Source organism: Podarcis tiliguerta, assembly GCF_965153285.1.
Source record: "Podarcis tiliguerta genome assembly, chromosome: 16".
NCBI classification, from domain to species: Eukaryota; Metazoa; Chordata; class Lepidosauria; order Squamata; family Lacertidae; genus Podarcis; species Podarcis tiliguerta.
In genome coordinates, this window is record NC_139549.1 from 20,235,311 (window position 1) to 20,249,740 (window position 14,430).

Sequence of the window (14,430 nt, forward strand, 5' to 3'; positions counted from 1 at the left end):
CCGCGCTCCCCCACGCACGTGACTTCCGTCTCCACCCCCCTCCCTCCGGAGCGTTCACAATTGGACACAAAGTAACCCCCTCGCTTCCGGGGGGAGGGAGGAGAGAGACGGAGGAAGGCAGCCGGGCGTTCCTGCGATCGCCGCACAAAGGCAGGCGAAGAAGCCCCCCCCCCCCCGCCCCCAACTCCCTGGGCTTGCTTTCCGTGCCATCTCCTTAATTCGGATCGCCGCTCCCTTAATTCGGATCCAGGCCCTTAATTCGGATCGCCGCTCCCTTAATTCGGATCCTCGATTCGGATCAACTTGGAAGCGGGTTTTGTTTTTTTGGTGGGAGAGCAAGGAAAGGGGCTCCTTGGCTGCTCAGAAAGTTCACCCTCTCTGAAGCGGCTCCCGGTCACCCCGTGTCTCTCTCCCCTTCACATGCCCCCCACGATCGCCCCCGGAGGCCTGCCCGGGGATGAGGCGGGGGTCTCCCGGGCTCCCCCTCGCGCCCCAGACCCCCGGGTGGGCTAGCCAAGCCAAGGAAGAGCCCGATCCGCCGCCCCCCGTTCTCTTTCCGAGTCGCCCTTGACCCCCGCTTAGTCCTTCTCCATGGTGCAGATTCTGGCCCTGGTATGGCGGAGGCTGCTTCGGAAGCGCTGGGTCCTGGGGGTCGTCTTCGGGCTGTCCCTCATCTATTTCCTCAGCAGCACCTTCAAGCAGGTCAGTCCTACTAGCGTAATTTGTTGATTGCAGTTGCTCTTCAAATAATTCATATACTTCTTCCAATCTTCTGTAAATCTCTGGTCCCGCAGGTTTCGAATCCTTCCTGTCATTTTGTCCAATTCTGCATAGTCCATTAATTTCGTCCGCCATTCTTCTTTCGTCGGAATTTCTTCTTGTTTCCATTTCTCGGCTAACAATACTCTTGCCGCACTTTATGGTCCAGCTCTCACTTCCATACATCACTACTGGGAAAACCATAGCTTTAAACATTATGTTTAAACCATAAACATTAGCATTTGTATAAAGCACAGCACAGCCAATGGTCCGGGAAGGTGAGAGCCGCAGACCGTCACATATAGAGGGCACCCCCTTGGCTATCCCTGCAATAGAGCTCTCAGGGGTTCAGTGTGCTTTTCACGTTCCACCTTTGTTGAACTCTTTACACAACAAGGTCGGTCAACGTGGTCACCATCTTGCGGATGTGAGTGGAAGGGCCTGAGGGCCTTGCTTAAGGCAATAGAGTGAAGCCATAGCAGGGGCGAGATTCAAAGGGAAATTTGGCATTACGGATGACCAGCCTCTTGGGTGCTGGGCTGCCTCAGTTCCATACTTCAAGCCCATTGTTTAGCTCAGTAATATAGTTTGAAACTAAGGAGCTACAAAGTCAATCGTCCCAACTTTGCAGGGGCTGCTTCATGAGACATTTCGCAGAGTGGTTTAACCATCACCCCCTCTTCATAGGAAACTGCGAATTGTAGGTCTTTGAGGGGAACATGGAGGATATCTCCTAATAACTCTCAGCACCTTTATCAAGCTGCAGCTCCCAGGGTTCTTTCGGGGAAGCCATGACCGTTTGCTTTAAATTTATGGTTGTGGTGTAAATTTGTTTACGTATGCCACAATGGCAGCAAGGATACTTGTGTCCCAGAAATGGAAACAGCAGGAACTTCCAACATTGGAAGAATGGCGGACCAAGATGATAGAATACGTAGAATTGGCAAAGTTGATGGGGAAGATACGAAATCAATGCGACGATCTGTTTCAAAAGGACTGGAGCAAATTTATATTATATATGAAAGAACATTGTAAACATTTGAAAACGTTTGTAGGTTTGAGCTGAAATATTTTGCAATGTGAACACAGGGAACTGATATATCTTTAATGAGGTGAAGTTTATCAAGAAGAAAAGAAGGTAAATAAGTGGATATAGAAATGCTAAGATGTAAGTGATTATTTATGAAAGCCAGAATGCGGGACGGGGGGAGGTCAGTGCTCAGTGTGAGCAATGCTTTTGCTTATGGAAATGTGAATTTGGTAAAATGTAAATTCAATAAAAATAAATAAATTTATGTTGTGATGGTGGCCATAGTTCAGGCGGGTTGTGCATTTTTTTAAGGGGCTGGATTCAAATCAAAACATAGGAGCAGTCTGGCTGAAAGGGCAACTTGCACAACCGTTTCTGTGTGCTCTTCAAATTGACAGATGTAGCAGCTTGTGAGACCCATGCGTCTTGGGTTTTTTTGAAATGAGGCACGGGCAACCCCCCTCCCCCCCAACGGAAAAATACAATGCACAAAATGACCTTTTGAAATCTTCTCCCCTGCTGCAGGTTCAGGCAGCATTGGGAGGACAGGACTGTAACTCACTTCCCATGCTCCTCTGTTTTCCGTTTCAGGAAGAGCGAGCCGTACGAGATCGGAATCTCCTCCAGGTGCAGGACGAGGATCACCCGATCGCGTGGAAAGTGCAGTTCAACTCCGGGAATGGCAGCCAGCCCGGTAACCAGTGCCGGAACTCTGTCCAGGGGAAGTTGCTGATAACAGATGAGCTGGGTGAGGCTCCCTCTTCCAAGGGTGGTGTGGTGTAGTGGCGTAGGACTGGTGAAACATGAGGGCTGTGTTCCATCTCGCCTGATGGAGGCTGCATGCCTCTGGGTACCAGTTCCTGGGAGTTGGGAGTCGCAAGTCGAGAGAGATTCTCATTCCATTTGGTTGGCCACTGTGCAATAAGAATGCTGTCATTTCCTCATTGTGCCTGAACTTTTACATAACATAATAAACCACTTCCAGTAATACAGGGGATAGGGCTGGGTGAGATATCAATAAACCAGTTTTAAATCCATATATGATACTGGATTCATAATTTTTGACAAGGTAAAGGGACCCCTGACCATTAGGTCCAGTTGTGACCGACTCTGGGGTTGCGGCGCTCATCTTGCTTTATTGGCCAAGGGAGCCGGTATACAGCTTCCGGGTCATGTAGCCAGCATGACTAAGCCGCTTCTGGTGAACCAGAGCAGCGCACGGAAATGCTGTTTACCTTCCCGCTGGAGCGGTACCTATTTATCTACTTGCACTTTGACGTGCTTTCAAACTGCTAGGTTGGCAGGAGCAGGGACTGAACAACGGGAGCTCACCTCGTCGTGGGGATTCGAACCGCCGACCTTCTGATCGGCAAGTCCTAGGCTCTGTGGTTTAACCCACAGCGCCACCCGCGTCCCTGGTAATATACCCGCGTGACCTGGTAATATATCACAAATCATGATGCATGTTAGGGGTGGGCGATATATCATCCAAAACTGGTTTCAAGTCCATATAATGATACTGTTTTCATAATTTTTGACCTGGCAATATATTGCAAATCACGATATGTGAGTGTGCTGTGCAAAATATCACCATGTGGGGAAAACCATGAAGCCAGCCAATAGCTTCTCCCTAGCTCCATCCTTCTTTCAAACATTGTGATATATCAGTATGTCACGATGTTCAGCTTTAACAAAGAAGAAAACCAGATGTCTCCTGGCCCTAATAGTGGAATGTAGCACAACTTTAGCTCTTCATTTCCATGTTATTTGCAACCAGACTTTTCCTGGAAGCAGATTTCAAGGAAACGAGTGCTAAACTTGCACGGAATTTCCCTGGAAGTGGCATTTACGTCGTGCAGAAGCTCAAGTGCTCAGTAGGAATTGGCAGGGGAAAGCGCAATATACTGCTGTGTAAATGCAGCCATAAGCACCACGCCACTTTAGCACAGTGGAAGAACATTGGATTTGCATGCAAAAGGTTCCTGGTTCAATCCCTGGTAGGGCATGGGGAAGCTCCCTGCTGAATCCCTGGGGAGTTGCTGCCAGTCAGTGTAGACAGTTCTGAGCTAGAGGGGCCAATGACAGCACTCTGTGCCCAGGCAGCACTCTATGTTCTATGGCTTTCCCTAATAAAGTACAGTGGTACCTTGGTTCTCAAATGCCTTGGTACTCAAATGCCTTGGTTCCCAAACACCAAAAACCTGGAAGTAAGTGTTCCGGTTTTTTTAATGTTTTTCGGAAGCTTCTGGTATAAACACACACACATCCAAGTAATAATACAGTGATTCCTTGGTTCTCAAATGCCTTGGTTCTCAAATGCCTTGGTTCCCAAACACCGAAAACCTGGAAGTAAGTGTTCCAGTTTTCGAACGTTTTTCAGAAGCCAAACGTCTGATGCAGCTGTCAGCTATTATTATTTAAAAGTCTGGAATGGATTAATCCGTTTTGCATTACTTTCTTTGGGAAAGCGTGCCTTGGTTTTGGAGCGCTTCAGTTTTGGAACGGACTTGCGGAATGGATTAAGTTTGAGAACCAAGGTACCACTGTAGATATTTGTTGTCTCTTTACTCTGATTTCAAACAATCAAGAATGTCAAGTGCTGTCTCCTTCCTCAATATCTCTTCTGGTGTGTGTTTTTATGGGGGGTAGGTTACATCTGCGAAAGGAAGGACTTGCTGATGAACGGCTGCTGCGACATCAAAGCCCCCAGTGCAAAGCTCTACAGCTGCGAGAGCTGCTTGCCCAATGGATGCTGCAGCATCTATGAAGCCTGCGTTTCCTGCTGTTTGCAGCCCAACAAGGTACGGGGCGTTTTGGTATGAACTCTGGGCACCTGCAGCAAAATGTTGCAGCGCAGCATTGCCACCTCCTCCACCACAGGAGTGCTTCCCTTCAGGTTGCCAGCCAGCCATGCCCTCTGTTGGAATACACTTACAGGGCTCAAGCAGACCATTCGATTTCTTTTGCTGTTTTTTCAACACACACACACACCTCTATGTACATACCATATTTTTTGCTACATAAGACACACTTATTTCCTCCTAAAAAGTAAGGGGAAGTGTCTGTGCGTCTGATGGAGCGAATGTGTGGTCGATCGCTGGCTCCCTTTCCGGCCCCGCCCCCTTGCCCAGGCCTCCATTGTTGAATGTTCTGCAGATGGAGGCTGTTTGTTTCCCCAGCGACAAGTGACTGGCTCATTAGATTATCTTTTTGGAAACTGTATCTGTAGAAATGGCTCCCTTTCCTTTCCTAAAGAAGCTGCAGAACTGTGAGTTGAACCCCATAAAAACGGGATTTTTTCCCTTTGCAAAGTAAGTGCAACAATTTTGAGCTGATCCTCAAAAAAAAAACCACATGGGGCTTTTCCCCTTTGCAAAAGAAGCTGCACAACTGTGAGCTGATCCCCCCCAAAACAGGGCTTTCCCCCTTTCCTCCTCTAAAAACTAGGTGCGTCTTATGGTCAGGTGCGTCTTATGGAGTGAAGACTGCATTATATAATAGATTCTCTAGCACCTGCCTGATTGCATTTCACCCATTTGCAGCCCAGTTCTCCACTTTTAAAAACATTTTTGATTAACCAAAAACAACAACAAAAAGTTCATCCTCCAAAAAGTATGCAGCTCTTCCCAGTTTGTGTCATCAGCGTCGTTCTGTTTGCTCGTGTTTTAACGGGGAATTCAGCGACTCAAAAATGCTTGCCTGTTAGAGATCTCTCAGGGTGAGAGGCTGGGGAGAGACTCCTTTCTCTGGGACAAAAGTTAAGATTTACAGTCCTACCTTGGTTGTCAAACAGAATCCGTTCCGGAAGTCCATTCGACTTCTGAAAACGTTTGACAACCAAGGCGCAGCTTCCAATTGGCTGCAGGCGCTTCCTGCAGCCAATCGGAAACTGCATCAGATGTTTGGGTTCCAAAGAATGTTTGCAAACCAGAACACTCCCAGATTTTTGGCGTTCTGGAGCCAAAACATTTGACTTGCAAGGCCTTCGGGATCCAAGGTACAACTGTGAGAGAGGATTCTGAATTCTTCCATCTCTTCTATCTTCCCCCCCCCCCCCCCGTTTCTTTTTATTATTATTCGTGTAGATTAGCTTGTCGTTTATAATATTGTGAAAACTGTTAATAAAACTTTATCCAGAAATAAAAATAGAAAATGCTTGCCCGTTGTCTGCCACTTCTCCTTCTCCTCCACTGTGCCATTCCTGCCTTCATAACTCTTCCGTTGTCACCTAACTTCCATCTTTCTTTCTTTTTTTAACCCCCAGCAACGGCTCCTGGAGCACTTTCTAAACCGAGCTGCGGTCGCCTTCCGGAACCTCTTCATGGCTGTGGAAGATCACTTTGAGTTGTGCTTGGCCAAGTGCAGGACCTCCTCGCAGGTACGGGGAGAGGTCTGCGGGGCTGACTGACCAGCAGGTCATGATCTCCTCTGCTCCCATCCTGCTCCTGGTGGGTTAAGTTCAACAGATGAGCAAGACAACCCACCTGTCAGTCGGGCAGAGGGGATCAATAGCAACCGTTCTGGGAAACCCTGTTCTAACCTGGGGTGCCTGGGATTTCAATAATAATAATAATAATAATAATAATAATAATAATAATAATAATTTTATTTATATCCCTCCCATCTGGCTGGGTTTTCCCAGCCATTCTGGGTGATTTACAGCATATATGAACAATATATAATAAAACACCAAACATTAAAAATCAGAATATCTTATACAGACTATAAATAAACCAATAAATCAATAGAAATAACAACAATAACAATAACAACAACAATAATAATAGCAATAACAATCCATTTACAGTTATACCTAAAATAACTGCCAATCCCAGCGAAACATTTAACCAACCCAACAAAAACAAAAAAGAGGAACCAAAATTAAAACCTTTAAAAACATTTTAGCCGACGACATTTGTAGGGTTGCAAGAAGTTTTGTGAGGAGTATTATTAGAAGTATTGTAAAAATGGACAAGGGGGAGGATGATTTGTTAAGAGATGTAAAGGCAATATAAAGTTAAGAAATGCATAAGAAGTGGTTAAAACGGTGGATCATCAGAGGTGCTGATGGAAGTCTTAAAAGGTTGTATAAGTGATAAGTTTTGTGATACATTTTATAATTTATATGTTAAAATTAATTTTAAAAAATATAAATAAATAAAATAAAAACATTTTAGCCAGTTGCCCCAACCCAAGAGTTGTTCTAGCAATGTCCCTCCAGTCTCCTAGGAGCCTCTTTTAGCTGTTCCAGGTGAGTCTGGGCCCTGCCCCCTAGGCCAGGTGGAAATGGCCATGGCAGCAGCAATTTCATGCATGAAAAGCATACAATCGTAGAATTGGAAGGGACCCCAGCAGTCATCTAGTCCAACCCCCTGCAATGCAGGAATCTCGGCTACAGCATCCACGACGGATGTGTGCTCCGTCATTCAGCTGCCTGGCAAATCTGCGTCCCTCCATGTGCTCTGTCTTCTTCCCCCACCCTAACAAATATCTCTCTCTCCCCCCCCCCTTTCTCCCCTTGCCCAGAGCGTGCAGCATGAGAACACCTACCGCAACCCCATTGCGAAATACTGCTACGGGGAATACCCTCCAGACCTCCTGCCAGTGTGATAGCGGCAAGGGGACTGTGGCAGCAAGGAGAGAGAGACCAGAGGCGTTAGCCATTGTGGAACGGTGACATTGTGAGGACACCTGCTTTTGTGCTGCGGCACCCGACTTCGCCTTCCAGGAAAGAGCCTCTTTCATCCACCTGTTGCCGCCTCCCTGCAGTTCGAAAATGGGATGAGGGCAGTGAGAGACCCTCCGTCGGCTGTCGCCAAAGGACTGTGTTCAGATGCGGCATCGTGGCTACAGTCAGTCCTGCCCCCATTTTGAGATATGAACATAATAGAAGTTGTGTCTCTCTCCCCGTAGCCTGTGGGCCTTCTCTCTCTCTCTCTCTCTCTCTCTCTGGCCTGACCAACAAACACAGTGAATGACAAAAGGTCCCTTTAGATGAGAGAGCAGTGCTTGGTTCCTTGCAGGCGAGAAACGTCCTTTATCCTCAAATCATGCCGTGTAAATACAAATTATTTATTGGGATGACACTACGGCTCAAAACATATTGCAGGGTGTTCTAGAAGCCGGTTACAGGATCGTGTTGGCGGCGTTGGACCAGAGAATGCACTTCGCTTTAGATTGTTCTCTAGGTTTTGTCATTAATCTTGTTCCTTATGGTCTGATCTTTGAATTGATTTGGCTGTTGCTTGCCAGCAGGGGGCGGTAGCAAATAGCACCGTTTCCTGGCTTTGGAGCTAAATAGAGCTGAGGTTTCTCTGCATATCCGGGGTGGAAATCCCTGGCCTGTGGGCCTATCTGGACCCACCAGGCTTCCCCATTGGGACCAGGGAGCTGTTTTACCCTAGCACCACCCACCTGGTGTCGCCTAAAGAGGCGGCTGTCGCAAGAAAATGGGATTTACAGGCACCGCTGGTCAGCTGATCAGAGCTGTTCTCACAGGGCTTCACAAGCACCTATGATCAGCCTTCTCCCCACATCGCTGTGATGTTTGGTGGTTGTCATGTGGGCAGCCCCCACCCACCTGTCAAATTCAGCCAGCACGGAATTAGTGGGTTGTGGTAGTGTGATTAGCTGACTGTGGGTTGAGGGAAAGTAAACCAAAAAACCCCACACCTATAAATGCAGTACATAGGGCACAGATGCTTACAGTTCTGAATCTCTGGTACTGCCGTGTCAGCCCAGTGAGCGAAGCAGTGAATGACCCAAGTAGTGGGGTAGGAGAGGAGAAAATAATGCCAAGGTATTTGACATCTGGCAACCAATGTGCCCCTTTGGTTTCAAGTAGTACATGGGTGGACGAGTCTTTAAAAGCCCGGAACACAAATTCTCACAGCCTTCTAGCAGCTATGGGGACTCATTTGCCAGAAGTCATGTATTTTGCACAGGCATAGGCAAACTCGGGCCTCCAGATGTTTTCAGACTACAGTCCCCATCATCCCTGACCACTGGTCCTGTTAGCTAGGGATGATGGGAGTTGTAGTCCCAAAACATCTGGATGGCCGAGTTTGCCTATGCTTGATTTAGCGTGAACTCTGGAAGTGTCCACTCAATTCTGACCAGGTCAGTCTCCTGATAGGTGTTGTGCTCTAGGAAGCTTAGTTTGGTCAGAATCGAGAAAACACTTAAATACATTACTTCTGGTAAATGAGTCACCATATCTAGGCTTTTAAGATGTGTACTGCCCATGTACAGTGGTACCTCTGGTTGCGAACAGGATCCGTTCCGGAGCCTCATTCACAACATGAGCAGAACGCAACCTGCGTGTGCGCGGGTCGCGATTCGCCGCTTCTGCACATGCGCGTGACGTCATTTTGAGCATCTGTGCATGTGTGAGCGGTGAAACCCGGAAGTAACCCTTTCTGGTACTTCTGGGTTGCTGCGGGACACAACCTGAAAAGATGTAACCTGAACCGAATGTAACAAGGTATGACTATTATCTGAAACCAAAGGGGAGCATTGGTTGCCAGATGTGGTTTTTTCCTGCTCTCCTACCCCGCTAAAGATGCTTTTCTGCTCCATGAGTCACCTGGAGATTGGGAAGCAATCCATGTTTCGTGATGCAGCTGTTTTCCTCTCCTGTGACGTCATCGGGTAGCCTTGGAATGAGCCACCTGGGTGTAGAGCAAGCGTGGGGAACCTGACCATCCAGATGTTACTGAACTACAACTCCCATCATCCTTGAACATGGGCCATGCTTGCTGGGGCCTAATGGGAACTGTGATTCAGTGGCATCTTGAGGCCCAGAGGGTTCCCAACATGTGGTGTGGCATCCTGTCCAAGGGTCCTAAACTCAGCTGGTGAGTTCTCTCTGACCACAGAAAGCTTTAATCTTCTACTGATCATGGAATACTCTTTGTCGCCTCTGATTTTCCCACTTCCAGTGCGAAACAAATGTCTAAATACACTCCATCACATACTAAACTTGTTCTCCTCCTGTTTATTGAATGGTGAAATATTACTCACAGACATGGTTGCTGGCGGGAGACCCCAGCAGTGGACTATCTGAATAAGGAGTCATTCCTTGTTTGCCCTAGGAAGGCAGCAGTAGCCAACATGGTGACCTCCGGATATTCTGGACGCTAGATACCATCAGCACAAGCCAATAACTCTGGGATCTTAAACCTGGAGCCTTCCTGATGTTGTTTGGACTACAGCTCCCATCATCCTTGACCACTGATAGTGATGGTTGGGGCTGATGGCAGCACGAGTCCAGTAAATGGCTGGAGCAGTGTGTTCTTCAACCTTTGGTCCCCAGATGTAGGTGGACTACAATACCCATCATCCACAGCCAGCTTAGCCTAACAATCAAGGATGCTGTGCATTGCAGTTCCCACACATTTGGGGACCTAAGGTTAAAAGAACAGCGTTCTCGAGCAGGGTTTCCCACGCTTGGGTCTCTAGCTGTTTTTGGACTACAATTCTCATCATCCCTGACACTTGGTCCTGCTAGGTAGGGATGATGGGAGTTGTAGTCCAACAACAGTTGGAGACCCAAGTTTGGGGAACACTGTTCTAGAGGGTCACAGATTTCCAGGCATGCAAAATGTTTCAATTGCACGGGCTACACAAGTGAGAGAGCGCTGATTCAGTGCTAAGCATTTAGGAACCCTGAAAAGATAATGGACTTCGGTTTCAAGAGAATGATGAGCGAGTTCTGTTAACGTGCAATGGACTGTCAAGCCACTCTGAAAGAAGTTGCTGGATTGCTGCATTGGTCCAGGTCTGTGTGCAGAAAATAGATCTAGCTAAAAGGCAACACAAGGCAATCTGCATTCATGGCATTGCATCCCTAACTATACAACCTTTGCAAGATATTGCAGGATTATTGCAAAAATTTTAGGAGGTTGTATAATCTTAGAACAGTGTGTGGCTGTGGCTTTCGCAAAGGGATCCTGTACTTCTGAAAGTGCCACAACACTAAAGTAAAAGGTCAAGGTCAAGGACCCCTGGGTGGTTAAGTCCTGTCAAAGGCGACTATGGGGTTGTGGCACTCATCTCACTTTCAGGCCGAGGGAGCTGGCGTTTGTTCACAGACAGCTTTCCGGGTCATGTGGTCAGCATGACTAAACTGCTACTGGCACACAGAGGACCGTGACGAGTGCCAGAGCTCACGAAAACCCCATTTATCTTCCTGCTGCAGCTGTACCTATTTATCTACTTGCACTGGCGTGCTTTCAAACAGCTAGGTTGGCAGAAGCTGGGACAGAGCAACGGGAGCTCACCTCATCATGGGGATTCGAACCACCAACCTTCCAATCAGCAAGCCCAAGAGGCTCAGTGGTTTAGACCACAGCGCCACCCGCGTCCTTTGCCACAACACTACTGAGAGTGAGTCCCACCAGTGTAATTTACCCTGGCGTAAATTATTCCAGCTTTTTGTAGTTTGAATGGCTCTATTAGTTGCAGGGGGGAAAGTGAATAAAAAGTAAATGGTAAGGGACCCCGGACGGTTAAGTCCAGTCATAGGCTGGGGTTGCGGCACTCATTTCGCTTCCAGGCCAAGGGAGCCAGCGTTTGTACACAGATGTCTTTTCGGGTCATGTGACTAGCATGACTAAACCGCTTCTGGTGCAACGGAACACCGTGACAGAAACCAGAGTGCACAGAAATGCCATTTTTTCCCACCACAGCGGTACCTATTTATCTACTTGCACTGGTATGCTTTCAAGGTTGGCAGAAGCTGGGACAGAGCAATGGGAGTTCACTCTGTCACGGGGATTCAAACCGCTGACCTTCTGATCGGCAAGCCCAAGAGGCTCAGTGGTTTAGACCACAGCACCAATTACTTCCCTTCGGTGAATAGCAATGATGTGGTAGAGGTGAGTGGCAGAGGTATCTTAAAGCCTTCTGTCATAATACTAGAACTCTGGGCCTTCCCAGGAAGCTGAATTGCTGAAAGCTACTGCGAGGTGCTTTTGTGACTACAGAAGAAATGAAGATCTTTCGCTCTCAAAGAGAGGACTGGAAGATGCTCCGGGAAGTTGCTACGCTGCCCTGTTTTCTTGCCCTCTGACCCACCAAGGTGAGAGTCATCTGGCAGCCACTTAATCAAATGGAGATGTTGATTTTTCTGTTAACCCAGCTGGGACGACATCTTCTGCAGGCCGTCATCGTGCCAGATAACAAATGGCTTTCCAGAATCCCATTATTCTCCCACTGGCAGGATCTGCTCCAGGAAAGGGAGATGGGAATGGATGTGTCATTTCGGGACAAAAGGGGACGTCAATCCCGGTTATCGCTGCTCTGGAGAACTGAGCAGCTGTGAGTTTATTATGCAAAAAGTCCAAATGTGGTATCGGATAGATTTCTGGTCACACAAATCTCCCCACCTTATTTGTTTGTTTATAATATTTATATACTGCTCTTCAACAACAAAGGTTATGTCCAATATTAGACCTATTCAGAGTAGACTCATTGATTATATTTTATTTTATATTAGATGAGTCTCTCTCTCTCTCTCTCTCCTGGCACACCTTCACTATTAAAGTGTGGTGCTCCCCACTTTACATGATTTTACCGTATTTTTTGTTCTACAAGACGCACCAGACCACAAGACGCACCTAGTTTTTGGAGGAGGAAAACAAGAAAAAACATATTCTGAATCTCAGAAGCCAGAACAGCAAGAGGGATCGCTGCGCAGTGAAAGCAGTGATCCCTCTTGCTGTTCTGGCTTCTGGGATAGCTGTGCAGCCTGCATTCGCTCCATAAGACGCACACACATTTCCCCTTACTTTTTAGGAGGGGAAAAGTGTGTCTTATAGAGCCAAAAATACGGTACTTTATACACACTGGGGCCCGGAACATAACCCCCACATAAGTGGCAAGGCACCTGTATCCCAAATGCTGCTTCCTTATGCTCTGCCTCCACAGATGGAAGCAGCAGGGCTTCTGAACACTGGAGGAGAGAATTACTCTTGTACTCCAGCCCTGCTTGCAGGCTTTCTGTTGGGACTTCTGGCTGGCTACTGTGAGCACAGGACTGACCCAGCAGTTTCTCCTTATGTTCTTATGCAACCTTTCCCCATAGGGGAGTCACAACTGGGATTTCAGCTGAGACATCAGGGACTATCCCATTACCGGCTCTGGCAGTTAACAATGAACACGACGGCTGTGCATCCTTTTCTTGTGCGTGCAATTTATGCCAGGGATTTGAAACGAGAAGGTAAGCCACGAGAGCTACCAGGCAGACTGTAAAACATTTATAGGGAAGCCTCTGCGGTGCCCTGTTTTACCAAGTGAAAACGCAATGGAAATTAAATGTGAGTTGGGGATGTTATGAGGATGAATGTCTCCATTGATTAAATGAGCCGCTGATAGACAGGGAGCAGCAGCTTGGCTGCCGAGTTTTCCGTCGCACATTATTCATGCGGTATTTAAGTAGCAAGTGATGGACGTGCCAGAATTTCCCCCTAATTGTTGGCGCGAGGAATGGGATTCTGCCTGAATGGTCTGCTCACAAACTGCTGTGGTGGGGAAATGGCTTTATCCAAGGATATATTCCAAAGGTTGGGATTTATAGCATGTTGCTAAGTGTAGGGGGTTGCGGGGGGTGGGGGGGAGGAGGAAAGTGCAACTTACAGTATATCTGCCAAATACATAAAAATGTAAGGCTGTCGTCATGCTGCAGTTTGCATGGCCACCAGTAGGCGGACACTCCAACTCCAGCATAACAACAGAATGGGAGGCAGGCAGATGAGCATGAGAGCAAGCAGTGTGGGTGGCAGTCGGCCCAAGCAAGCTGTTTAACAGAGAGGGGAAGAAAGCTTGCCAAACCACTCATAAAGCATGGGTAGGCAAACTAAGGCCCGGGGGCCGGATTTGGCCCAATCGCCTTCTAAATCCGGCCCGTGGACAGTCCGGGAATCAGCGTGTTTTTACATGAGTAGAATGTGTCCTTTTATTTAAAATGCATCTCTGGGTGATTTGTGGGGCACAGGAATTCTTTCTTTCTTTCTTTTTTCAAAATATAGTCCAGCCCCCCCACATGGTCTGAGGGACAGTGAACCAGCCTCATGCTGACCCCTGCTCTAAAGCATCTCCCACGCTCCTTTTAAGGGGGTTGGAGTGAGCTGTGAGGGGATAGGTGATAGGCAATGGGTTTGTGAATGAGGCATAAAGGGATGGGTGTTTGGTCAGGTGTAAAAAGAAGACTGGGTGTCCAGTTGTGGAGCAAGTGGGTCAGCAAAGGGGTTGGCAAGCGGATCATGGAGGGGCAGCAACCCCCTTTAGTATATTACAGGAGTGCTTTCCAATACAGGTATGTAGATCCAGAGGTCTCAGTGAGTTTCAGCTTAGCAGAACCCAGAAGATGTTTTAAATCTGTCATTCAGTTCTGTTCCCATTTCTGTTTATAGTTGATTAGATCTGAATCATTGGCGTTTAGCTCCTGCATGCTAAGTGGATGAGTCCAACAACAAGACGCTGGAGGCATGCAGATGTGAAGCCACATAAAGGAAGGCACGAGATGTTTCCTGTGAACGTCTAATGCAGGCATAGACAAACTCGGCCCTCCAGATGTTTGGGACTACAATTCCCATCATCCCTGACCACTGGTCCTGTTAGCTAGGGATGGTGGGAATTGT

The 14,430-nt window shown here is 47.6% G+C and overlaps 1 protein-coding gene across 1 annotated transcript; it reads left to right on the forward strand.

Annotated features, from left to right (window-relative positions):
• Positions 1-16: 16 nt before the first annotated feature.
• Positions 17-9,769, forward strand: SPRING1 (SREBF pathway regulator in golgi 1). The gene is made up of 5 exons (XM_083417493.1): positions 17-702; positions 2,381-2,537; positions 4,439-4,590; positions 6,054-6,167; positions 7,316-9,769. The coding sequence occupies exons 1-5, from the start codon at positions 592-594 to the stop codon at positions 7,397-7,399; spliced, it is 618 nt and encodes a 205-aa protein (XP_083273619.1). The 5' UTR covers positions 17-591; the 3' UTR covers positions 7,400-9,769.
• Positions 9,770-14,430: the final 4,661 nt, after the last annotated feature.

What these genes read in the sequence shown, in the direction of transcription:
- SPRING1 (XM_083417493.1), top strand. Translation starts at nt 592, where the DNA reads ATGGTGCAGATTCTGGCCCTGGTATGGCGGAGGCTGCTTCGGAAGCGC. An exon ending in GCTGATAACAGATGAGCTGG is followed by an intron (nt 2,538 to 4,438) that starts GTGAGGCTCCCT and finishes TATGGGGGGTAG; the next exon opens with GTTACATCTGCGAAAGGAAG. An exon ending in GCTGTTTGCAGCCCAACAAG is followed by an intron (nt 4,591 to 6,053) that starts GTACGGGGCGTT and finishes TTTAACCCCCAG; the next exon opens with CAACGGCTCCTGGAGCACTT.